This window comes from Chrysemys picta, chromosome 23 (assembly GCF_011386835.1).
Source record: "Chrysemys picta bellii isolate R12L10 chromosome 23, ASM1138683v2, whole genome shotgun sequence".
Classification (NCBI taxonomy): domain Eukaryota; kingdom Metazoa; phylum Chordata; order Testudines; family Emydidae; genus Chrysemys; species Chrysemys picta.
Window position 1 is genome coordinate 2,942,278 of NC_088813.1, and position 26,856 is coordinate 2,969,133.

The 26,856-nt window shown below is 49.6% G+C and overlaps 1 protein-coding gene across 14 annotated transcripts in view; it reads right to left on the minus strand.

Annotated features, from left to right (window-relative positions):
• Positions 1–26,856, minus strand: part of SCMH1 (Scm polycomb group protein homolog 1) — a 113,136-nt gene that overhangs the window by 27,069 nt on the left and 59,211 nt on the right. For all 14 annotated transcript variants that reach the window (XM_065576869.1, XM_065576866.1, XM_065576868.1 and 11 more), the window contains one exon: positions 77–309. In XM_065576869.1, coding sequence (XP_065432941.1) covers positions 77–309 — 233 coding nt within the window. The remainder of the gene's footprint in view (positions 1–76; positions 310–26,856) is intronic.

The following is a 26,856-nucleotide window of genomic DNA, read 5'->3' on the forward strand; positions in this document are numbered from 1 at the left end:
CTGCTCTCCACCCCAGAGGCACACACGCAGCACGCTCCATTCACATGTGATCACAGGCATGTACCCTGTCACCTACCTTACTGCCAGGCTTTGGTCCCCTCTTTTTGGGGAATTTCAGAGGCTCCACAGATTTGGAGGGGGTAGGGATGGGGTGATGGATCAGGGCCTTGGGCGTCCGGCCGCGCTTCTTGCCCGACTTGCGACGCTTTTGCTCAGGTTGGGGCCCCAAAGCAGTCTTCATGCTGCTGTGCATGCTGGGCTTCTCGGCACTTCCTTCAGAGACAGGAAACGGGCTCTTTGGAATCACAACTGCAATCAAACGAAAGATGATGATCATCATTTACACAAGGTTACGATGGCATAATTATTCGTGCAGACAGCTGTGGATCAGAATATGAGTGTCTTCTATCTGTAAACGCCGCTGTCCCCAGGTAGCAGCAACTTTCGCTGTACACTGGAGAGCTCAGAGCTGAGCGTGCACATTCTTTTTCTGCATCTCATGTAAGAACCGAAATCTCCTGACTTCCAGTCCAGTGCTTTAGCCATAAGATAGTCCTTTCTCCTAAAATATGGGACATTCTGGCTTAAGTTAGGTAGACTGTTCAATTAGCATAAGAACATAAGAACTGACATATTGGGTCAAACCAATGGTCCATCTAGCTCAGTGTCCTGTCTTCCAACGGTTCCAATGCCAGGTTCCCCAGAGGAAATGAACAGAACAGGTAATCATCAAGTGATCTATCCCCTGTTGCCCATTCCCAACTTCTGGCAAACAGAGGCTAGGGACACCATCCCTGCCCATCCTGGCTAATAGCCATTGATGGACCTATCCTCCATGAATTTATCTAGTTCTTGTTTGAAACCTGTAATAGTCTTGGCCTTCACAACATCCTCTGGCAAAGAATTCCACAAGTTGACTGTGCATTGTGTGAAGAAATACTTCCTTCTGTTTGTTTTAAACCTGCTGCCTATTAATTTCATTTGGTGACCCCTAGTTCTTGTGTTCTGAGAAAGAGTATATAACACTTCATTTACTTTCTTCACACTAGTCATGATTTTATAGACCTCTACCATATCCCCTCCCCCCCATCTCTTTTCCAAGATGAAAAGTCCCAGTCTTATTAGTCTCTCCTCATACAAAAGCTGTTCCATACCCCTAATCCTTTTTGTTGCCCTTTTCTGAACATTTTCCAATTCCAATGTATCTTTTTGAGATGGGGTGGCCACATCTGCACGCACTGTTCAAGATGTGGGCGTACCATGGATTTATAGAGGCAATATGATATTCTCTGTCTTGTTGTCTATCCCTCTCCTAATGGTTCCTAACATTCTGTTACCCTTTTTGACTGCCGCTGCACATTGAGTGGATGTTTTCAGAGAACTATCCACAATGACTCCAAGATCTCTAATTTAATTTAGCTAATTTAGACCCCATCATTTTATATGTATAGTTGGGATTATGTTTTCCAGTGTGCATTACTTTGCATTTATCAACACCGAATTTCATCTGCCATTTTGTTGCCCGGTCACCGAGTTTTGGGAGATCCCTTTGTACCTCTTCGCAGTCAGCTTTGGACTTATCTTGAGTAGTTTTGTATCATCTGCAAATTTTGCCAACTTGCTGTTTACCCCTTTTTCCAGTTCTTTTATGAATATGTTTAACACTACTGGTCCCAGTACAGACCCCTGGGGGATATGGCTATTTACCTCTCTCCATTCTGAAAACTGAGCATTTATTCCTACTCCTTGTATCCTATCTTTAAACCAGTTACTGATCCAGGACAGGACCTTCTCTCTTATCTCATGACAGCTTACTTTGCTTAAGAGCCTTTGGTGAGGGACCTTGTCAAAGGCTTTCTGAAAATCTAACTACACTATATCCACTGGATCCCCCTTGTCCCCATGCTTGTTGACCTCCCTCAAAGAATTGTAGTAGATTGGTGAGGCATGATTTCCCTTTACAAAAACCATGTTGACTCGTCCCCAACAAATCGTGTTCATCTATGTGTCTGACAATTTTGTTCTTTACTACAGTTTCAACCAATCTGCCCAGTGCTGAAGTTAGGCGTACCAGCCTGTAATTACTGGGATTGCCTTTGGAGCCTTTTTTAAAAATTGGCATCACATTAGCTATCCTCCCATCATCTGGTACAGAAACGGATTTAAATGATAGGTTCACATACTACAGTTAGTAGTTCTGCAATATCACATTTCAGTTCCTTCAGAACTCTTGGGTAAATACCATCTGGTGCTGGTGACTTATTACTGTTTAGTTTATTAATTTGTTCCAAAACCTCCTCTAATGACACCTTAATCTGGGACAGTTCCTCTGATTTGTCATCTAAAAGGAATGGCTCAGGTTTGGGAATCTCCCTCACATCCTCAGCCATGAAGACCGATGCAAAGAATTCATTTAGTTTCTCTGCAATAGCCTTAGCTTCCTTGAGTGCTCCTTTAGCATCTCGATCATCCAGTGGCCCCACTGGTTGTTTAGCAGGCTTCCTCCTTCTGATACATTTAAACATTTTTTTGCTGTTACTTTTTGAGTCTTTGGCTAGCTGTTCTTCAAATTCTATTTTGGCCTTCCTAATTATATTTTTACACTTCACTTGGCAGAGTTTATGCTCCTTTCTATTTTCTTCAATAGGATTTAACTTCCACTTTTTAAAGGATGCCTTTTTGCCTCTAACTGCTTCTTTTACTTTGTTGTTTAGCCATAGTTGCACTTTTTTGGTCCTCTTACTTGTGTTTTTTTAATTTGGGTATACATTTAAATTGAGCCTCTATTATGGTGTCTTTAAAAAGTTTCCATGCAGCTTGCAGGGATTTCACTTTTGGCGCTGGACCTTTTCATTTCTGTTCAACTAACTTCCTCATGTGTGTGTAGTCCCCCTCTCTGAAATTAAAAGCTACCGCGGTGGCTGCTGTGGGTGCCCCCTCCAGGGATGTTAAATTTTATTATGTTATGGTCACTAATACCAAGCAGTTCAGCTATGTTCACCTCTTGGACCAGATTCTATGCTCCACTTCAGATTAAATCAAGAATTGTCTCTCCTCTGCTGGGTTCAGGACTAGCTGCTCCAAGAAGCAGTCATTTAAGGTATCAAGAAACTTTCTCTCTGCATCCCGTCCTGAGGTAACATGTTCCCAGTCAATATGGAAATAGTTGAAATCTCCCATTATTAATTATTGAGTTTTTTTTATTTTCATAGCCTCTCTGATCTCCCTGAGAATTTCACAGTCACTATCACCATCCTGGTCAGGTAGTCAGTAGTATATCCCTACTGCTATATTCTGAATATTCAAGCACGGAATTACCATCCATAGCGATTCTATGGTACTGTTTGGTTCACATAATATTTTTAAATCATTTACTTCATTGGCACTGAACTCTCTGAGGAGCAAGGCTCTAGTCCTTCCTCTTCATACAAGTTACCTGGCTTGTCATCAAGTCCCGCCTTTCTTTACCATACGCAGTGGCCTGTCATGGAGAATGCACAGAGAACATTCCAAACAGGAGGGCCAGTCAGCACCCGCCTGACAGTCACAGAGACAGTGCTCCATTCGAAAGCCCCTTCTAGCACTTGCAGGCAAAAAGTCAAATTTGCAGTGCCCACAACTTTCCAATGCACTGCAGCTGCGAGGTGCAGCCTCCACCCTTAATCCCTACAGACTGGGGCTGCCATCCACAGCCCAAAGTGCTAGCTCCTGTCTGGACCAAATAAGATGGCATGCTCCACTCAAGGTACTGCCCAACCTAAATGAAGTGACATCCCAACTGCCTGCAGCTGGCACATGCAGTCCATTCGCATTTCCTTCTTAGGGCTCTCCAGGCTGCTAGGTCAGTCTGCCCCAGTATCAAACCACAGCCCTTTGGGATACTTGCCTACTATTAAAGAGGACAGTCCCTTTTTCCTCTCAGCCATTTTCTCAAGTTTCCTTGTTTTTCTGCATCAGCCCCCTTATCCCCCCCTTAGTCACTCATCTGCTCATATTCTCATAGGGACAGGAGGTGAAGTGACCCAGCTCAGATGATTAACATTTTGCTCTAGAATTTAAACATCTGTGAAAAATAAAGAAATAATTTTGGGAGCCCAACTTGAGACACCAATGGATGTTTCAAATATTTCACATAGATTAGTAATTGCTTTTGCAATCGATCCAGATGTCTACCCTCATGGTCATGGAGAAAACCTTCAACATGTGAACTGACTGTAACTGATGCAGTGATGTCTGTCTACTTCAACAGTTGTAAACAACAGCTTCCAGAGGTGAACTGTTCATCTCCCAGACTAGAGGATTCCCTATGTGCGCGGGCACTGAAATGTCAACACCCCCCGAATTCCCGAGTCCCATCTCTTTAGTCTTTGCTCACAGGGGCAGACTCCAGACTTCTCACCCCTTAAGTGACAGCCTGATACTGATTTCAACCTCTAGAGGAGTGGGTGGGAAGGTGGCTGGTCCTTGTGCATCTGGTGAGGAGAGCCCTGTGAGAACCCAGATGAACATGCTAGTCAGCAAGGGGAAATGCAGTTATGGATCAGCTGAGCAGTAAGTGGCTGATCACCCCATATCCTATCTCTGCCCATTAGAGGGTTACAAGTGTTTGACACAGGAATGGGGTGGCCTAGCCTGCACCTCCAAGAGCTGCCTCACAGGCTTTACCAGCCTGAAGCCCTCAGCACCCAGATCAGAGACGTTGCCAGCGTTACCTAGGCACACAGGCTATTCTAGATGTAGGCTGGAGACTTCAGCTTCCAGGCAGGTGCCCCAGCCACAAGAAAGCCTCCTTAAGGCTATGGGCTCAAACCTTCCTCCCACTGCAGCCTGAGGGAAACTGCTAAGGCATAAGTGGGGATGAGCAGCTCCCTCATTTACATCCAGGGAGAGAGACAGCAGACCTTGCTGGTGCAAAGGCAACAGCAACCAACGAACCAGAGAAGAGCACCCTGGGTCAAGACTCAGTGATGGAATGGAGGCCAGACGGCTGTGGCTTTGTGAAGGTCCTCAGGCACTACAGCACCAGGGACCAATACCTAGACAACGGGCAGAGCCGGGAGGGGCGAGGCGCCATGTGGGAGTGGAGGAGCCTAGGAGAAGTGGTCTGTGGGACGCTTGTGTGCACTGCACTGAGTCCATGAGCTCCAGCTACCAGCCACAACAGCAAGGGGTTTACTTGGGAGGAGGGATGAATACGAACTAAGACTTTTAAGTGAAAAAGTCAGCAGTGTCCCCCCCCCAGCTCCTAAACCAACCCCTCGCTCCCATTGGTCACTGCTACAGGAGAGACAGCTGTCAGTCACAGAGCCCTGGCTATTTTCCACCAACTGTCAGAGGAGAGCAGTGGTGCCGTACGACTGTCTCTCTGGTGGGGGCTCAGCCTGGCAGGGTGAAGGGATTCCAGCCCCCACCTGGAAACAAGATGCTTTGCAGAGGTGAGGTTAGCTCAGTGTCCAGTGGACACCACAGGCAAGGCTCTGGGGTCCATTCCCATCTCGGTCATGACTCACCGGGCTCTTGGGCAACCGATTCACGCTCTCTCTCCTGCAGCTTACACGAGAAAAGGAGACTTGCTGCACCTGGTGCCTGGGCCATGGGGAGTCTCCCCATTTACCCAGCCCCTGCTGGGATCGTTTACACCAGCGCCAAGTGGGCGTGAAACACTACGCTACTGACAGAGAGTTTTAGACCCACGCTGTCTTCACTCGGCAGTGGGGACAACGACAACAACCCATCCCTGAACTGGGCCCACTGTGCTTAGTAGGTGGATAATGTGAGATTTAGGACGACTTCACTTTTAATTTCCTTGCTTTTATGTGCTTGGCTCTGTAAATGATCTGAAATTAGAGGATGTGGCCAAAAGAAATCTGATGAGGTTCAACAAGGACAAGTGCAGAGTCCTGCACTTAGGACAGAAGAATCCCATGCATCGCTACAGGCTGGGGACTGACTGGCTAAGCAGCAGTTCTGCAGAAAAGGCCCTGGGGATTACAGTGGACGAGAAGCTGGATATGAGTCAATAGTGTGCCCTTGTTGCCAAGAAGGCTAACGGCTAATTGGGCTGCATTAGTAGGAGCATTGCCAGCAGATCGACGGAAGTGATTATTCCCCTCTATTCGGCACTGGTGAGGCCACACCTGGAGTGCTGCGTTCAGTTTTGGGCCCCCCACTACAGAAAGGATGTGGACAAATTGGAGAGTCCTATGGAGGGCAACGAAAATGATTAGGGGTCTGGGGCACATGACTTACGAGGAGACGCTGAGGGAACTGGGGTTATTTAGTCTGCAGAAGAGAAGAATGAAGGGGGATTTGATAGCAGCCTTCAACTACCTGAAGGGGGGTTCCAAAGAGGTTGGAGCTCGGCTATTCTCAACGGGTCTCAAGTTGCAGTGGGGGAGGTCTAGGTTGGATATTAGGAAAAACTATTTCACTGGGAAGGTGGTGAAGCACTGGAATGGGTTCCCTAGGGAGGTGGTGGAATCTCCATCCTTAGAGGTTTTTATGGCCTGGCTTGACAAAGCCCTGGCTGGGATGATTTAGTTGGTGCTGGTCCTGCTTTGAGTAGGGGGTTGGACTAGATGACATCCTGAGGTCTCTTCCAACCCTAATCTTCTATGACTGTATGATAAATGTCAGTACACTGTCACTCAGCAACCTAATTTGGCTTTAAAATAAGGCCATTATGTAGTGGGAAGATATACAGAAAATGGGTGTGGGGTGATCAAGATTTATTTCTACATGTCTGAAATGGTACATTAGCAATGGAATCAATACTTGACCAGACAGAAAAGAAATACAATAGCACAAGTGCAATACAAGCTGAATGTTTGAAATGGCTGGTTATTTTCCAGATGACTGTGGTGTCTGCTACAGGTGGTAGTACTGCAGTTCTGGTAAACGTGTGATCAATCCAGGCCTTACTGAGACCACAGACAGACTTGGGCTGCTCTGGGCCCATACAGTAATGTCCAAGTTAAATATGAATATTTACTGGCCCATGGAACTGGAATAGCTGTTTCGGTGAGACGCTTCTGTAACAGACTGGTATAGCCATGGCCTCAGCAGCTTTCCTGGTAGAGGATCTCTTCCCTGGCTTTCTGACGCTATGTTAACTGGAACCTTAAGGCACATCGCCACATGCTGGAGTGACACGTAGTTCATCAGATCTGTGTAGTGGGAGAGGAAAGAGTTCCCTACGTATTTTACAGGGTACCAGACTTAGCCATGCTGCAAAATGTCAGAATGGAAGGCAACTGCCACTTGCATGTGAGCGCTGATTATGCAACCACAGCCCTCATCCACATAGCTATTCAGAGTGACTGACACTTCGTTATCTAACTACGTTATTTAGATCACTCCACGTGTTCTTAAGCTCCATGAGCTGAACCTCCCTTGCTTATTGGCTCCCGGAAGAATCCTCAGTTTTCTTCACATGTAAGGAATCCTACAAGATAACTAACCATTTCCCTCTATTCAGACAATATGGAATTCCTAGAGTCTGATCTCACACATCAAGAACCTGCTGCCATCTTTATTTTAAGCCAGGCCTTCCTCTATTCTGCAGCTGTGAAATTTACCATGGAATTAACTTTTTTAAAAAAATGTTTCAAGCCTCACTGTTGAAAAGAAAATCTTCCAAAAGTGACCCAAGAGTAACTGATGCAGCAATGTCTGCCTGAAACGGCTCTGAAAGGCGTGAACTATCCCACTCACTTTAAAGGAGCATTAACTCAAAAAACTGAACTCGGACAGTTTAAATGCCAACATTAACTACTGCACTGCTGAATATTTTAGTTGGAACATCCAGCAAGTGTGCTTATCCCACAGCCATAACCACTTCCCTATGCCTTCCCAAGTACTAAAAGCTCATACCGTCCTCTACCCAACTGTTAAAACCTCCAGCTTCCCCTTAGACAATTTCTACAATGCACTCATATTGCCAGAACAAATATCTGTGGCACACTGAAAATGGGAAATTTAGGGCCCCAAGCTGAATAAATCAAATTTAGTAGCAAATTAACACCAGAATTATATTACTGATTGAATTAGTAATTTAGATATTAATTCCATAAAAATAGATCTGCTGCAGCATTTCCAGCCTGCTGAAGCAGCAAAGACCCTTGCCAAAAAACTTAAGCCATCAGCTTCTAAAGGAATAAACATCTTTTCCCAGCTGTGGAATCCATGATGTATATGCAGTTGGTGTGTAGCACTGGCAATATCTGAAGCTTCACCTTGCTGTTAAATTCAGCTAAACTTTGAGAGAGATTCTACTAAAGAGAAGTCTCCTTGGCACTTTAACCAACACCAGAAAACAGCATTTGTCAATTATCAGCTTCCCACAGCCTTGTCCAAGCCTAAATCAAATAAAAACAAGAATCTTTGGGGTCAAGCTGTACAGTGGAGTAGAATCCGTACGGAGATGAAGGGTTTCCTGTCTGTCGTTCTCTTCCCTTGAGACACAGCAGTAGCCATTAAACAGTCAGCATTTACCAGCAGTTACCGTAACAGAAATCCCTGTTCTAAGCAAGGGAAATACTGATGCCACCATGTGATAATCGTTGGCAACTGATTTTCTAATAATGACCAGTGGCGTATGCCGACTGATCAAACAAACAGGTAAGGCACTAGTTCTGTCCAGAAGTCCACACAGTTCATCCATCTTTATTTAACATTCTCTCTACCTAAAATAGCTTTGAAATTACTCTTCTTAGAGGGAGAACATGGTTAGTGGTTCCTTCTTGCTGTAAGTGCCCATGACTGGCAGACCCTAGAGAGATCCAGCCCAGAAGAGAGATTAGAGAGATATTCAATGGAGATGGGCAAGTTTACCATGCACTTAAAGACAGATTGTTTCCAAAGAAAATCCTGTTAGGAATTTGCTGGATGCAAAGGCTCAAGCATGGGAATTGCAGAAGGATTAGCTTTCAGTATATGTCTAGTAAGGAGACAAGGCGTTGAGTGGCATCCTCAGATTCCTAGATTTTAAGGCAGCTGGAGAATTTTCCCTCAGTGGTACCTGTCGGGCCGGCTCTAGCACCCTCTGGAGTCGCACGGTTATGCGCTGGTATGAGGAGTGCCACTGGCCCTGCACCCTCTCAGTTCCTTCTTGCCAGTAATTCCAACAGAGATGTAGGAGGGTGGATCATGGAACAGACATGAGCAACACATCTCAAAGAACAATTACGAAAGTTTAAGTAACTGTTTTTTCTTCTTCAAGTGCTTGCTCATGTCCATGCCACGCAAGGTGACTCACACTCAGTCCCCCCGGAGGGGGGGCTCGGAGTTCATGGATATGCTGACTGAAACACTATTCTTCTGAAACTGGCGTCGACTTGGGGCTATTGGGTGATGGAGTAGTGGGATGTGAAGGTATGCACCAATGACCAGGTTGCAGCTCTGCAGATGTCCTGGACTGGAACCTGTGTGAGAAACGCTGCTGACGAAGCCTTGTGGAGTGAGTAGTTAAGATAGCCAAAGGCAGGACATTCGCCTGCTCGTAGCAGGCCCGAATACAGGCGATGACGAGATCCTCTGGGCTCACACAGGAAGCCCTCTCATCCTTTCCGCTATTGCTACGAAGAGTTGTGTGGACTAGAGGAAGGGTTTAGTCCTCTCAATAAAAAAAGTGAGGGCACGCCTAACGTCCAATGAGTGAAGCCACCATTCCTCAGTTCTCATAAGATTTTGGGAAGAAGACTGGTAGAGAAATGGCTTGGCTGTTATGGAATTGACACACCACCTTTGATAGGAAGCCCAGATGGAGGAGCAGTTGGACTTTGTCCTTAAAGGACACAGTGTAAGGTGGTTCTGACATAAGGTCCTTGATTTCAAAGACCCTTCTGGCCGAGGTGATCGCCACCAGGAAGGCGACCTTCTGTATGGCATGGACATGAGCAAGCACTCGAAGAAGAAAACACAGTTACTTAACCTTTCGTAACTGTTGTTCTTTGAGATGTATTGCTCATGTCTGTTCCATGACCCACCCTCCTACCTCTCTGTTGGAGTTACTTGCAAGAAGGAACTGAGAGGGTGCAAGGCCGGTGGCACTCCTCATACCGGCGCATAACCATGCAACTCCAGAGGGTGCTAGAGCCGGCCCGACAGATCACACTGAGGGAAAATTCTCCAGCAACACACCTAACATGGAACGGACGTGAGCAACACATCTCGAAGAACAGTTACGGAAGGTTAGTAGAGAGAAGTAGCAGGAGGCACGATGCTAACTGTTTGAAGAGGGGACCCGTGAGTCTTGAAAGGACCAGGTTTAAGTCCCATGGGGGCGGGGGCGGTCAGCTTGCAGACCTGAGGACAGAGCCTCTCCAGCACTTGAGAAACCACACTGTCATCTTGTAACAGAACATTGACCTGCTGTTCACCAGTGGGTGGAAGGCTGAGATGGCTGCTAAATGCACCTTGATAGATGCAAGGGCCAGGCCCTGCTGCTTTAACTGGAGCAAATAGTCCAAGACAGACTGCAGGAAAGATCGAGATGGGGAGAGAGAGCACACTGAGAAGCCCAAATTGAGATGCACTTCCACTTGTCCGAGTAGATAGCCTTGGTGGAAGGCTTTCTACTATCTAGCAAGATCTGCTGGACCTGTTCCGAGCAAGCCTGTTCTTCAGGGTTCAGCCATGCAGCATCCATGCAGTTAGGTGCAGGGAGGTGAGGTTGGGGTGAAGAAACCTGCCGTGGTCTGGTGAAATTAGATCTGGATGGCGTGTGAGTGAAAGGGGAGTTACTACCAACAGATCCAGAAGCATGCTAAACTTGTGTTGATGTGGCCATGCAGGGGCTATCAGAATAACTCTTGCCTTGTCCCGTTTGATTTTTAGGAGGACCTTGTGAACCAAGGAGATCGGGGCAAAGGTGTGAAATAGGATATCTGTCCACTGGAGCAGGACAGTGTCGGAGAGGGAGCCCAGGCTGAGCCTGCATAGTGAACAAAACTGACAGCACTTCCTATTCTGTCTGGTAGTGAAAAGGTTCACTTGGGGAGCCCCCACCTTTGGAAGATGAACCTGTGACCTCTGGGTAAAAGGACCAGTCATGGCGAGAGGAAAAGGATCTCCTGAGGTCAACAGCCAGTACAGTCCAGGCTCCTGGGAGATTTGACGCCTCAAGATGAATGGAGTGCTTCACACAGAAGTCCCACAGACAGCTGGCAACCTTACACAAGGCTAAAGATCGAGCCTCCCCCTGCTTGTTGATGTAAAACATGGCCGCAGTATTGTCTGTCAGTACCTGCACCACCTTGCCTGAGATCTCGGGGAGGAACACTTGGCATGCTAAGCATACCACCCTGAGCTCCCTGACGTTTATGTGCAGGGAGAGTTCTTCTTGAGACCAGAGGCCCTGAAGTTGTTGAGGTGGGATCCCCACCCTAGGTCTTACATGTCCAAGACTAAGGCTATCAACGGCTGAGGGGTCCCCCACCATAACCAATCTCCGGTCTTTCCACCCGTCCAGGGATGCAAGGACCAGAGGAGGGACCATGAGCTAGGGTTCCCATTCGTCCGGATTTACCCGGACATGTCCTCCTTTTCGCGCTAAAAATAGCGTCCGGGGGAATTTGTAAAGCACTCACAATGTCCGGGATTTCCCCCTCCCCCGGCAGAGCGAGCGGCTGGGAGGGCTGCAGAAAAATCCCGGGCTGGACTCCTGAGCAGCTGTAGAGGAGCCGGAGCCGCCCTGCATTCTGAGTTGGCCTCTCCTGCAACCCGGTCCGGCAGCACTGTGCAGGGCCAGGGACCGGGTTTTGTTGTGCAGGGCCAGGGACCGGGTTTTGTTGTGCTGGGGAGCGCAGCCACGTGTCCGGCTCGGCTCGCACAGAGCCCAACACCCTGTTCTGAGCAGCAGGGTAAGGGGGACCGGGGGCAGGAAGGTTCTGGAGGTGGCAGTCAAGAAACGGGGGGGGGCTTTTGGGGGGGGGGTGGAGAAAGTTTTGGGCAGTCAGGGTACAGGTAGGGGGTAGGGTCCTGGGGGGCAGTTGGGGGGGGTCTTAGGAGGGGGCAGTTAGGGGACAAGGAGCAGGGGGGTGGGGAGCTGGGAGTTCTGGGGGGGGCTGTCAGGGGGCAGGAGTGGGGAGAGGGATCGGAGCAGTCAGGGGACAGGGAGCAGAGAGGTTTAGATGGGTTGGGAGTTCTGGGGGGGGCTGTCAGGGGGCAGGAGTGGGGAGAGGGATCGGAGCAGTCAGGGGACAGGGAGCAGAGAGGTTTAGATGGGTTGGGAGTTCTGGGGGGGGCTGTCAGGGGGCAGGAGTGGGGAGAGGGATCGGAGCAGTCAGGGGACAGGGAGCAGAGAGGTTTAGATGGGTTGGGAGTTCTGGGGGGTGCTGTCAGGGGGCAGGAGTGGGGAGAGGGATCGGAGCAGTCAGGGGACAGGGAGCAGAGAGGTTTAGATGGGTTGGGAGTTCTGGGGGGGGCTGTCAAGGGGGCAGGAGTGGGGAGAGGGATCGGAGCAGTCAGGGGACAGGGAGCAGAGAGGTTTAGATGGGTTGGGAGTTCTGGGGGGGGCTGTCAGGGGGCAGGAGTGCGGAGAGGGATCGGAGCAGTCAGGGGACAGGGAGCAGAGAGGTTTAGATGGGTTGGGAGTTCTGGGGGGGGCTGTCAAGGGGGCAGGAGTGGGGAGAGGGATCGGAGCAGTCAGGGGACAGGGAGCAGAGAGGTTTAGATGGGTTGGGAGTTCTGGGGGGGGCTGTCAGGGGGCAGGAGTGCGGAGAGGGATCGGAGCAGTCAGGGGACAGGGAGCAGAGGGGTTTAGATGGGTTGGGAGTTCGGGGGGGGGGGGCTGTCAGGGGGTGGGGAGTGGTTGGATGGGGCGTGGGAGTCCCAGGGGTCTGTCTGGGGGTGGGGGTGTGGATAAGGGTTGGGGCAGTCAGGGGACAAGGGTTGGGGGTTCTGGGGGGGCGGGAAGTGGGAGGGGCAGGGGCGGGGCTAGGGCGGGGCTCCTCCCGTCCTCTTTTTTGCTTGCTGAAATATGGTAACTCTACCATGAGCACTGAGTCCAAGTGGTGTCTTCTCAAGGAGTAAACTTGCACTAGCCACATCTGGAGGGGTTTGAGTAGTAGCTTTGAGTGCTGGACCACGTAAGTACAAGTATATGCCCCAGTAGCCTGAGGCAATTCTGAGCTGTCATGATTGGATAGACCTTGATATTGGATATCAAGTTCAACATGGTCTGGAATCGGGCTTCAGGCAGGAAGGCCCTGGCTTGGGTTGAGTCAAATACTGTCCCAATAAATTCTATTCTCTGAACCAGGACAAGATTTGACATCTGCTAGTTTACCAGCAGACCCAGCGCTCAGACGGTGGCTCTGACCATGCTGATGCTGTTCTGTACTCGAACCTGAGACCGACCTTTGATCATCCAGTTGTCAAGTTACTGGTAGATCTGGACACCTCACCACCTGAGGAAGGCTGCTACTACTGCCATATACTTGGGGGGCTGCCGACAGGCCAAAGGGAAGAGTGGTGAATTAGTAGCCAGTGAATGGTGCCAGGGAAGTGCTTTGCACCAATGCCAAAGTGCTTGGTTCCGAATCGGAGCGGCTCAGCTCTTAGGTTGGTTTGAGGATAGCCTTCTGCCTAATGTCCTGACAGATCTGGCACTTGTCCTTCATGTGAGTCTCCCTCAAGCACTTCAAGCAGCTGGAGTGCGGGTCACTCACGGGCATAGGTTTTCCACAGGAGGTGCAAGACTTGAAGCCCAGGGATCAGGGCATGCCCGGCTTCTGGGGTGAAGGAGTCCCTCGACGACAGGAACTATCTATTTACAAAAAGCGACAGTGTCCTGTGGCACCTTATAGACTAACTGTTAGTCTATACGGTGCCCCCGGACTCTTTGTCGCTCTTTACAGATCCAGACTAACACGGCTCCCCCTGACACTATCTATTTACACTAAATATGATAACTAAGAAACAAGAGAGTCTCCAAAAACCATTGGGAAGAAAGCCTTGCCAGAGTAAGAGGGGCCAACCCTCACGGGCGGTAAGAAGGAACTGAGAGGGTGTGTGGCCAGCGGCGCCCTTATACCAGCCGATAACCGCACGTCTCCAGAGGGGGTTGAGCCGGCCCAAAGGATATCACTGAGGGAAAAAACTCCGGCAACTGTGCACATGGAGCGCACACACCTAGCATGGAATGGACATGACCAAGTACTCCAAGAACTTCACCCAGTAATTCCTGCATCAAGCTCAATTTCTGGTTGAGCTAAAGAGCATCCAATCTGGATTTGGTTAGTTTTGTTTGCTGGAAATCATGAGGTGCTTTGCTACACACTCCCCTCTTAGAGCTCACTAACTGGCAACTGTGCATCAGCACTGCCAATGATACAAAAGTTAGGGTCCTGTTGCACGTCCCATCCTGCTTACTGCCTTCTACTCTTCACTCGTGCGTAACTCTGCCCAAGCCTGACACGCCCTGTTCAAGCCAGACCTGAGCATCCAAGGCATAAGTGTGGCTAGAAATTCAAAGCGTGTGCTGAACTGTCTCTCAGATTCACCAAATATGCAAAATGTTCCACCCAGTTACATGGGGATTATGAATATCTAGGGGAAGAGCATCCCATTTCTTAAAGGCCTAGAATTTTACAAGGTAGGAATAACTGCTTCCTTATTTAAAGGAATGTTTGCATGTGTTTGGGCGAGTTCCACAGGCCTTGGATGTTACTGACAAAGCTGCTAGTTTAAGTTGTGGCTGCTTAGCTGGCATTTTTTATGTTTTTCTATGTATAATTTGTCATTAACCCTCGCAACACCCTTTTGGAGCAAGTGAGGATCATCTCCATTTCCAAAGAGTGGGACGTGGAGCCAGAGGGGTTTAGTGATTCACTCCAGGTCACCAAGAAAGGTCACAGCTGGGATTAGAACCCAGCCCTTCCAAATTCGCAGACCTGTGCTTATACCACACCTCCGGGCTCTCTCCTGTACCCTCAGCACTGGACTCAGCAGGGCCTGTTCCCCACAGCCATGTGCGCGCCACTCTGACCACAGGGCTCCCCTGGAGGAGAGCTAAACCAGCTTGGCTCCCTCATTCTTCAATCAGAAGCCTTTCCACGAGACCAGTAAGAGGTCTCCACTTGTGCCTGTGCTAGTTGGGTTTTCTGGAACATGGACACACCAATAGCTCTTATCAAGCGCTTTTCATAAGTAGATCCCAAAGCACTTTACAGATGAGGTCAGTATCATTATCCATGCTTCACAGATAGGAGAACTGGGGCGAGTCCTTCTCTGTGCCTGTCACTCAGCAGGCCAGTGGCAGAGCTAGGTTTTATTCCAGGATCTCCAGAGTCCCAGTCCAGTGCTCTATCCACCAGGCTACTGTCTCTCTCATATCCACTGGGAAGGACTATCTACACTATTTGACTTCTCATAAACCAAAAATCTACTGGACAGCAATGACATTAGGACATTCAGTATGGATCTGGATTTGAACAGATAACCTGGAAGTGAAAGACCCTGCATATCATTTCCAACACCCTGAGCTATTCAATCTCCTTGGCAAAAAGCTTCAGAATGAGACAATGCACGCAACAAAAATGATTAGGGGTCTGGAGCACATGACTTATGAGGAGAGGCTGAGGGAACTGGGATTGTTTAGTCTGCAGAAGAGAAGAGTGAGGGGGGATTTGATAGCAGCCTTCCACTACCTGAAGGGGGGGTTCCAAAGAGGATGGAGCTCGGCTGTTCTTAGAGGTGGCAGATGACAGAACAAGGAGCAATGGTCTCAAGTTGCAGTGGGGCAGATCTAGGTTGGATATTAGGAAAAGCTATCTCACTAGGAGGGTGGTGAAGCCCTGGAATGGGTTACCTAGGGAGGTGGTGGAATCTCCATCCTGAGAGGTTTTTAAGGCCTGGCTTGACAAAGCCCTGGCTGGGATGATTTAGTTGGGACTGGTCCTGCTTTGAGCAGGGGGTTGGACTAGATGACCTCCTGAGGTCTCTTCCAACCCTAATATTCTATGATTCTATTCTATGAATTGCAGAATTGTTTACAGGTCTCAATCCTTCTGCTGAAAAAGGACAGGGTCTGGAGGCAGCAGACTTAAGCCACTTTGTCAGCTCTGGCTAAAACAAAGACAAGGTGGGGGAGGTAACTGGACCAACTTCTTCTGGTGAGAGAGACAAGCTTTCAAGCTCTTCTTCAGGCTAAAACAGGACACACAACAAACTCGATGCTTGAAATGTTTGCTCCGAAGACTTCTCAGCCTGGCTGAAGCTCCTGCAGTGAGTCCAAGATATAAAGGGGTTGAGTAGAGAGCTCTCACATAGCCAAGGAAGACTATACCTCCACCGAGAGATCCGTAGGAATACAGCTATTGTGATTACTCTTGTCTAATACTATGTAATTATTAAACAGGTTCTTTATACATCACGACAGCCTTGATGGAATCTGGATGATGAGGGTGACTAAGGTTGGAGCACCACTGCCGTACAGACATGTCACTGCATCACACACCACTAACAAGTGCCCAGCCTGACAACATGAACACCACACTCTAAGATCTTCACCAGAGACACATGCTGAAGTCTCAAGCGAGCAGGCTGCCTGCCAGTGCGGCTCAGCGGCATGAGAGGCCCAGCACAGATGACTGTTTCCACCAGCAAGTATCACTGTGGGCACAGGAAGATACCCTTGGCTGTATTCACCAAAGGGTAGGAGGTTCCCATTGATAAAGCCCTTCTCCTACACACCCTGCTCACAAAAAATGTTCTCAAACTAATGCTGTGTGCAGACTTTCACATCGTAGAGACTTTGAAAATCCCCCTGGGGCATGAAGGGAGAGAAACCACCTTAATGAAGTCCAAATTCCTTGGGTGGGGGGGAAATTTCAGAACTAAATGGATGAGGAAAATTGAAGTTGGCTGCAGCCTCCAGGTACTAAGGCCAGGTTAGCTCCTATTTCCAGTGTCACCCAATTCTAACCCATTCCTGCATCTCTGCTTTCTCCAGGACAAGTTCCCTCTCATTTTATGAGGCTTTTGTTAGTCCGCCCACTTGGAGAATCCCAGCAGCCACATGGCCACTACTCTACAAAGGACCGACTGTCATGCTCTCCTCCACTGGGCCCCTTTGATGCAGCCTGTCAGGGAGAGCTTGCCTGGGCTCCACAGCCATTCAAACTGCCACCAGCAGCAGCCCAGGGCACACAGTTATGAGAAGGATCAAGGTACGCGCCTAGCAGATGAGTTCACCTTGCAGCAGGGGCCAAGCTCATTAGGATCAAAGGGCTCTAGTCTGTAGTGTGCTTCGGCAGGTCTTTATCTCCATGCCTATCCAGTGGGTCACCAAGCCACTAACTGAGCACCTCACCTCAGAACTTCACATAGTTTTTCTGAAGTTGGCTTTTAGACCACAATCCCATATCCCTGGTCCCTCGCTGCCTCTGGAGTCTAGGTCTCTATGGATGTTGATGTTCCACCTTTGGATTTTTGCTTTCTTTGTGCCCCTTACCTCCTCACCCTGAACTCTGCATCGACCAAACCCCTTTCCTCAAGGAGCAGCTCAAAGGGAGCTGAGGGTGACAAACTGTCACTCCCTTGGCATTTCAGAGCAGAGAAGGGATTAGTGCTAAGTACCGTGATCCTGTGCTCCAGATGGTTTCAGAGTCTGGCTGGTTAGTTTCCAGCAATAAACCCAAAGTCAGCAGCATTTAGAATACGTACATTGCAAACACTGTAGATCAACGGAGAGACTTCTTAGCAGAACATTCCTGCTGCTCTTGCTGTTGGCACACAGGTTCTATCTGTGCGGTCCTAACCTTGTAGAGTTCAGGGCCATAAATCCAAGCAGTAACCAGCCAGCTCAGTACAGAAAAGCATGACAGCCCTGTCATCCTTCTCTAGTCAGCTCCCCAGGCCTGGAGTGCTGCCCGCTACCTCGCCTCCTGAGCCCTGAATCACATTCATTTTCAGTTGCAAACCCTACAGTCACAAGTTATTTTTTCTTCTCTCTCTACCAAGCACTGAAGCACAAGACCTTATTTAAATAGCAAATGTTCATCTGTCTCCGCTCAGACACCCAGCCCCCCACCTCCTACTCACCCTAACCTCAAAAGGAGGAAAAGAAACTGAGCAACACTAGAGAGGAACAAAGAAAAATCACAAAGTATCTGTTACCTTTGCCTCTGGGAGGAAATTCTAGTTATTTGAGTCTGATCATCATCTCTGTCCGTGTGAAGCCACGAAGCAATTAACAAATAAATTGCATGACAGCAGCAGCAAACGGTGAAGGGGGTAGGGAGCCTTGTAAACTTTCTACGAGGGGTTCAGCGTTTCCTGGCTTTCTGCTCCCTCTTGAAGCTTTTGCCTCCCAACTAAACACACAATGGCTGGCCAGACCAATGCCAACCAGGGCTGTGCAGCGCACACCAACTGGAATTACAGGCAAACTGTATAAAGCATGCAACAGATGGCAAGTCTGGGAGTGTATGCAAGCACCACTTAAAATATCCCCATGGTAACTATTTAAAACTATTAACTTTTGCTTGTTTTGTAAGCAGAGCGAGACCGTCTCAAATTCAGCCAGCCTGACAGAGGGAGCAGCGCACTGACAGCTAACAGCAGACAGGAACAAAGGGAGTCAGGCAAGCGCCTGCTGTTTATCTGATTGGAGTACCAGGATCTCTGCTGCACCCACTGTAACTTTCCTTGGCCTTGGCACAGTAACCAAGAGGATGTGTTCTTTATTAGCTCTCTCCAGCCTGGCTGGGCTCAGAGCTTCTCTGCCAGCTGGGTTTGTGCCAAGGCAGAAACTCCACTCCTCAAATTTCCAGCTCACTCGATAAGGCACAGAACTGCCTCCAGTTCAGAGCCTGCCCCAACAAAGTTAACGCTTTCACTGCCGCCTCATCAGCCACCCTGCTGCTGTGCGTGAGGGAATACCACAGTTCAGGCCCTTCCTTCCTTGTGCTGTCCCCCTGGAGCATGTTAGTTCAGCAGTTCTCCATTCCATGCACCATTACAGGGGGAAAGAAAAAGAAAAAGAGCTTCCAAGGATCGTCTCCCACGGATGTCATTCTGCTGACCACCAGGAAGGACTGTGCAAGCCACTGAGTTTTCGCTAAGCATCTGAGAACTGCTGTGGAATCTAAACTCTTCTTTCCAAGTCTCCCTTGTTGGTGCCTGCGCATCTTCTCTTGGAGATTGCGCCACGCCCATTAGGGTGATTTACCGTATAGCCAATTTAATCTCCTAATTAATCCTAGAGTAACCAAATGAAACACTAACTGCACATGCCCTGAGGAATACAACAAAATCTTAAAACACCGAAAACATTTTTTACAAAAATGACACGTGACCTATACAACTTCCTCACTTCACTTCCAGATTCTCCCCGAAGACCCCGATTATATTTCAGCTGACAGGCTGGCACAGTAACCCCTCCCATTCCTCCATATATCTCAGTGCTTCGCTCAACCTTGATGGCCTCGATGCAGCTTAGGAAGTATGGTGTCATCTCACTTGTGCGCTATGACACTAACTACGACTAGAATTGGTGAAACATCCAGGCCCTGCAGTGGGGAACTCTCTTCTTCCCTGCCTACCAGATCACCTTCAGATTCCTTCTCTGTATAGGAAAGGAAAGTACAAGCTCTTTCAGGAAAGTTGGGTCTTTAGTGATGTACATACAATGTGTTTCCCGCTCTGCTATAAAGCTCTGTAACAACAAAGGGAAAAAGGGAAAGACCTGATCAGTCTTGAGTTCTGACTTTCCTGCAGGAATGGGAATGCCTAGCAACCTCTTCTGATCAGTGTTATGTTTACGATTGTTCCCCCAGCACCTCTGCCTCATTCACTGAACACTGAGGTCCTATTGCTCTTAAACCGGTCAGAAACATTTTGAAAGGGTTAGGCATCCTTAATATACAAGTCACCACCACTTCCCCTACAAAGTAAGTGCTGGGCCTGGTATTGGCTTAGCCTGAATTACTGTGACACTGATCAAAACTTTCCCAAAAATTAAGCACTCGGTTTAAGCACGGGAAGTCCATCCCCATGTTAGCCGCATGGTACCCAGAGATGATTCCAGAGATGGCGTGTGTATCTACACTGCGTCTTTACAGATAATGTAGATCTGTATACATCGAAAGATATAGAAACTGTAACTGCACAGAAGAGTCAGCTGAGAAAACTCATTCAGAGGCATCACTTTACAACGAACTGTCTGCTGTGACCCACTGCGGTGGATAATCCATAGGCTGGTCCTATGGAGAAACTAAGAACAAAATACAAGTGGCTAGGGTGAGGCTATAGAATGCAGCACACTATGAAGCACATGAGAACTGATGTGTGGAGACATCTCTCTAAACTATCTGTATGAGCAGTGTCCATCAATCCCATCTGCACATCCACCCAGAGAGCACTGAACAAAGGGGTGTACACAGGGGCTTCCCAGGATGTTTCCCCCACCCCCATTACAGATGCATAACAAGTATTGCCCATTGGTTTCTGCACCACTGGCTTGGATGGGGAAGAGGGGAAATTTGGTGACTGTCCCTGAAGACAGCAGCATTCTAAAAACTTGGAGGTTTTTAAGGCCCGGCTTGACAAAGCCCTGGCTGGGATGATTTAGCTGGGAATTGGTCCTGCTTTGAGCAGGGGGTTGGACTAGATGACCTCTTGAGGTCCCTTCCAACTCTGATATTCTATGATTCCCTGTGGGCCATCCCATCTGCCCTAACTGCAGCTATATTGAGCACCACAAGTGTTAAACTGGACAGTCAGTGAAAATGAGCATCACAATGGATATGAAAGAGAAATTTCACCCCCACCCCCTCCTAAATAACCCAGTGTGATGAGTGCACACACAGAGCAGGCAAATTTAGAGAGAGCAGATCAGAAAGATTATCTCACTACCAACCTCCCCTGGCAGCTCAAGGGAGGGGCACAGGGAAACAAACCTACATGTGTCAATCCACCTACAGCCACACTTCACCCGGGGGGTATAAAAGACATCTCTAGGCTGCACTATGTTCATGTGAGAAGCTTCAGTGACGCAGAGGTAAAGAAACAGAAATCTGCAGGCATCTGGCTGTGCTGCACCGCAGAGCACTCCCTGGTGAGTCATCGCACAGAGCACCTACCAAAGGCAATGCAATTCCAAACAGGGAGAGCAGAGTTTTTTTCCTTCCCTTTGTTTGATCTCTTTCCCCTCTTCACACATGTGCCTTCCCGTTCAGCATGGTTGGCCAGTCCCCGGGGACTACAGGAACTCCGCCTAAACAAACATTGCTGAAGATGGGGCATTGGGACATGCTGTGGTCAATCAGATGTGCCATATGACCAGGAAAAGCCTCTCCTCCGCCTCCATTGGCAGCCATCGGAACAGACAGGTTACACTAGAAATAAGTTACTAGCATTAAAAAAAACCAAACATGCCTCAGCTCTTTGAAGCTCTGCTTTTCTTCAGCATGAGCCCACTTCACTAGGCCTCTGTATTCTGCTCTACGAAGCCACCTGTTTAATCAGTTAACCCAGGGGCCGGCGACCTTTCAGAAGTGGGGTGCCAAGTCTTCATTTATTCACTCTAATGTAAGGTTTCGCGTGCCAGTCATACATTTTAACGTTTTTAGAAGGTCTCTTTCTATAAGTCTATAATATATAACTAAACTATTGTTGTATGTAAAGTAAATAAGGTTTTTAAAGTGTTTAAGAAGCTTCATTTAAAATTAAATTAAAATGCAGAGCGTCCCCGGATAGGTGGCCAGGACCCAGGCAGTGAGAGTGCCACTGAAAATCAGCTCACGTGCCATAGGTTACCTACCGCTGATCTAAATGGATGGTCCATATAGATTTCGCCCTTTCTGGTTCCCATCTCTCCCTGCAATATTGATCCTCACAAACACCCCAGATACTTTTCAAGTTCAGAAGACGGTAGCATGTGCATTTAAGAGGAAAAGCAGCGACTGTACCAGCAATGGGGGGAGGGGGACACTGCTACCACATAAGAACATAACGTAAGAACGGCCGTACCGGGTCAGACCAAAGGTCCATTTAGCCCAGTATCCTGTCTACCAACAGTGGCCAATGCCAGGTGCCCCAGAGGGAGTGAACCTAACAGGCAATGATCAAGTGATCTCTCTCCTGCCATCCATCTCCATCCTCTGACAAACAGAGTCTAGGGACACCATTCCTTACCCATCCTGGCTAATAGCCATTAATGGACTTAACCACCATGAATTTATCCAGTTCTCTTTTAAACGCTGTTATAGTCCTAGCCTTCACAACCTCCTCAGGCAAGGAGTTCCACAAGTTGACTGTGCACTGCGTGAAGAAGAACTTCCTTGTATTTGTTTTAAACCTGCTGCCTATTAATTTCATTTGGTGACCCCTAGTTCTTGTATTATGGGAATAAGTAAATAACTTTTCCTTATCCACTTTCTCCACATCACTCATGATTTTATATACCTCTATCATATCCCCCTTAGTCTCCTCTTTTCCAAGCTGAAGAGTCCTAGCCTCTTTAATCTCTCCTCATATGGGACCCGTTCCAAACCCCTAATCGTTTTAGTTGCCCTTTTCTGAACCTTTTTTAGTGCCAGTATATCTTTTTTGAGATGAGGAGACCACATTTGTATGCAGTATTCAAGACGTGGGCGTACCATCGATTTATATAAGGGCAAAGAACGGTTACTTACCTTCTGTAACTGTTGTCCTTCGAGATGTGTTGTTCACGTCCATTACACATTAGGTGTACGCGCGCCGCGTGCACGGACGTCGGAAACTTTTTCCCTTAGCGGTTCCCGTCGGGCCGGCAGGGCCCCCTCCCTCCCGCCAGAGCGGCGCCCCGCTCTAGGGTATATATATCCCTGCCGACCCGACCCCTCCGGTTCCTTCTTGCCGGAGACTCCGACAGAGGGGAAGGAGGGTGGGAAGTGTAATGGACGTGAACAACACATCTCGAAGAACAACAGTTACAGAAGGTAAGTAACCGTTCTTTCTTCTTCGAGTGATTGTTCACGTCCATTACACATTAGGTGATTCCCAAGCTTACCATTGGAGGTGGGTAGGAGTCAAGGTACAACTGACTGTAGCACAGCCCGTCTGACCACCGCGTCCTCTCTGGTCTGATGGTGGATTGCGTAGTGGGCTGTGAACGTATGTACGGACGACCAGATGGCCGCTTTACAGATCTCCTGGATAGGGACCTGCGCCAAGAAGGCCGTCGAGGACGCTTGGGCCCTAGTCGAGTGGGCCCGAATCTCTGGGGCCGGAACATTGGCGAGCTCATAACATGTGCGTATACAATGCACAATCCACGCCGACAAGCGCTGTATCGAGATAGGCAGGCCTCTCATACGTTCCGCAATGGCAATAAACAGCTGAGGTGTTCTGCGGAACGACCTGGTCCGTTCCAGGTAAAACGCCAATGCCCTTTGAACATCGAGGGTATGTAGGCTGCGGTGATGAGGGTCCGTTTGGGGTTTAGGGAAGAACACCGGTAGACAAATGTCCTGTCCCATGTGAAACTGCGATACCACTTTCGGGAAGAATTTGGGGTGCGGCCTCAGTTGCACCTTATCCTTATGAAAAACTGTATAAGGGGGTTCTGAAGTGAGGGCCCTCAATTCCGATACCCTCCTGGCCGATGTGATGGCCACGAGAAACGCCACCTTCCACGAGAGGTGCATGAGGGAGCAAGTGGCTAGGGGTTCAAAGGGGGGCCCCCATGAGCTTAGTTAGGACTAGGTTCAGACTCCACGCAGGGACCGGTGGGCGCGAGTAGGGAAACACCCTCTCCAGCCCCTTGAGGAATCGGGCTACTGTGGGGTTGGAGAACACTGACACTCCCGGATGGAATGCCGAAATGGCAGCTAAATGCACTCTAATCGAGGCGGGCGCAAGCCCCTGATGCTTGAGGTGCAGTAAGTAGTCCAGGATCGACGGAACTGAGGCCTGTAGAGGCTGTATGTGCTGAGGCTCGCACCAGTGGGAGAACCTTTTCCATTTGGCCAGGTAGGTCGCTCTTGTGGAGGGCTTCCTACTACTAAGGAGAATTTGTTGAACCTGGTGAGAGCACCTGTGTTCCGCATCGTTCAGCCAGAGAGATACCACGCCGTGAAATGTAGCGATGACAGGTTCGGGTGGAGCAGGCGACCCGTCTTGTGTGACTAGGTCGCGATAGAGGGGGAGGGTGATCGGGTCGGCTATGGACAATTCCAGCAGGGTCGGGAACCAATGCTGGCGTGGCCAGGCCGGGGCGATGAGTATAATTGTCGCCCTGTCCCTGCGGGTCTTGAGGAGGACCTTGTGGATGAGCGGGAATGGAGGGAAGGCATACCTCAGGCTCCCTCCCCACGGAATCGTGAAGGCATCTGCCAATGATCCCGGGCTGAGGTTCTGAAACGAGCAAAACTGAGGGCATTGACTGTCCTTGGTGGCGAATAGATCCACCCGGGGAAAGCCCCACCTCCGGAAGATTGAATGCAGGACGTCCCGCCTCAACGCCCATTCGTGCATTTGGTAGGATCGGCTGAGGCGGTCCGCTAACCCGTTTTGGATCCCCGGGAGATACGTTGCAATAAGATGGATCGCATGGGCTATACAGAAGTCCCATAATTGGAGTGTCACGCGACAGAGGGGAGAGGACTGAGACCCGCCCTGCTTGTTTATAGAACATGGCGGTAGTGTTGTCCGTCAGGACTGCCACGCTGTGACCTTCTATGGTGGCGTGGAAGGTCTGACAGGCGAGGCGAACCGCTCTTAGCTCCTTTAGATTGATGTGAAGCAACCTGTCTTCCCTGGACCACAAGCCTTGGGTCCGCAGTTCCCCCAGATGCGCCCCCCAACCCAGGTCCGATGCATCCGTTACTAACGTCAGAGTGGGCTGTGTGGCAGCGAAGGGGATCCCTTCGCAGACCTGCTGTTGATCGAGCCACCAGCGCTGCGAGCCCAACACCCGATCCGGGATCGTCACCACCAGATCCAAGGGGTCTCTGTTGGGGCGGTACGTTTGGGTAAACCACAACTGCAAGGGCCGGAGCCTTAGGCGGACATGTCTGACTACATGTGTGCAGGCTGCCATGTGTCCCAGAAGCTGCATGCAACACCTTGCCGTTGTCGTGGGGAATTTCTGGACTGAGCTTACGGCCCTCTGAATTGTCAGGAACCGTGACTCTGGGAGGCTTGCCCGTGCGGTCACCGAGTCCAGGACTGCACCTATGAAGTCCAGTCTCTGTGTGGGAGCTAACGTGGACTTGGGCACGTTGACCAGGAGGCCGAGCCTGCCGAACATCTGTAAGGCCAGCGTCACGTGAGAGCGGACCTCGGCCTCTGACCTGCCCGCGAGGAGCCAGTCGTCCAAGTACGGGAACACACGCATCCTTCTCTTCCGAAGGAAGGCTGCTACCACGGACATGCATTTCGTGAATACTCGTGGTGCTGATGCCAGGCCAAAAGGTAGGACTGTAAATTGGAAATGGCGCTGGTTGACGGTGAAGCGCAGGAACCGCCTGTGGGCCGGATTGATGGCGATGTGAAAATAGGCATCTTTCATATCGAGGGCAGCGTACCAATCCCCCAGATCCAGGGATGGTATAATAGTTCCAAGGGAGACCATACGGAAGCGCGTTCTGACCAGAAACTTGTTTAGGTCGCGCAGGTCCAAGATAGGACGGAGGCCCCCTTTTGCCTTGGGAATCAGGAAGTACCTGGAGTAGAATCCTTTTCCCCTTAGGTCTGGTGGGACCTCTTCCACTGCTCCTACTGCGAGAAGGGTCTGTACCTCCTGCATGAGAAGTTGCTCGTGAGAGGGGTCCCTGAAGAGGGACGGGGAAGGGGGATGGCAGGGAGGGGGCGAGGAAAACTGGAGGGTATAGCCCGCCTTCACTGTGCACAGGACCCAGCGGTCCAATGTTATGCGCAACCATGCCCGGTAGAAATGGGACAGGCGGTCCTTGAAACTTAGAGGAGGATCCGGCATGGAATGTGGTACGCTGTCCTCGAGCGTAACTTCAAAAGGTTTGTTCCCTGGCTGCGGCTTGCCCTGGCCGTGACCTTGGCCCTGGTTAGGCGTATTGTTACGTCTCCGCCTGTTATCCCTGCCACGACGGCAGTACGGTTCGTGACGAGGGCGAGGGTGGTACTGCCTCTGTGGTGGCTGAGGCTTAAAGGGCTTGCGCTGTGTCACCGGGGTATGCATTCCTAATGACTTTAGGGTTGCTCGCGAGTCCTTAAGGCTATGTAGCCTGGCGTCCGTTTGGTCAGAGAACAAGCCCGAACCTTCAAACGGGAGGTCCTGCAGGGTGGTCTGCACCTCTGGCGGAAGGCCTGAAGCCTGTAACCATGCCGCACGCCTCATCACTACCCCTGACGCGATTGTTCTAGCCGCTGCGTCGGCTGAATCGAGGGAGGCCTGCAATGAGGTCTTGGCCACCGCCATCCCCTCGTCCACCAGGGCCGTGAACTCAGGATGTGCGTCCGGAGGTAGGGAGTCTTTGAACTTGGAGACTGATGCCCAAGAATTAAAATTGTGTCTATTCAGAATCGCCTGCTGATTAGCGATCATCAGCTGGAGGCCCCCAGACGAATAGACTTTCCTTCCGAACAAGTCCAATTGTTTTGCCTCCTTGCCCTTGGGCGCAGGGGCTTGCTGGCCATGACGCTCTCGCTCGTTGACCGCCGAGACCACCAGCGAACAAGGAGACATGTGCAAAAAGAGGAAGTCAAACCCTCTAGATGGGGCGAAATATTTTCTCTCCACGCCTCGTGCAGTTGGTGCACTGGATGCCGGCGTTTGCCACACCGTCTTATAGTTGGACTGGACTGTCCGTATAATCGGGAGAGCAACTCTGGAGGGTCCCTCCGGGCTCAGGATGTCGACCATGGGGTCCTCCTGTTCTACAGTCTCCTCCG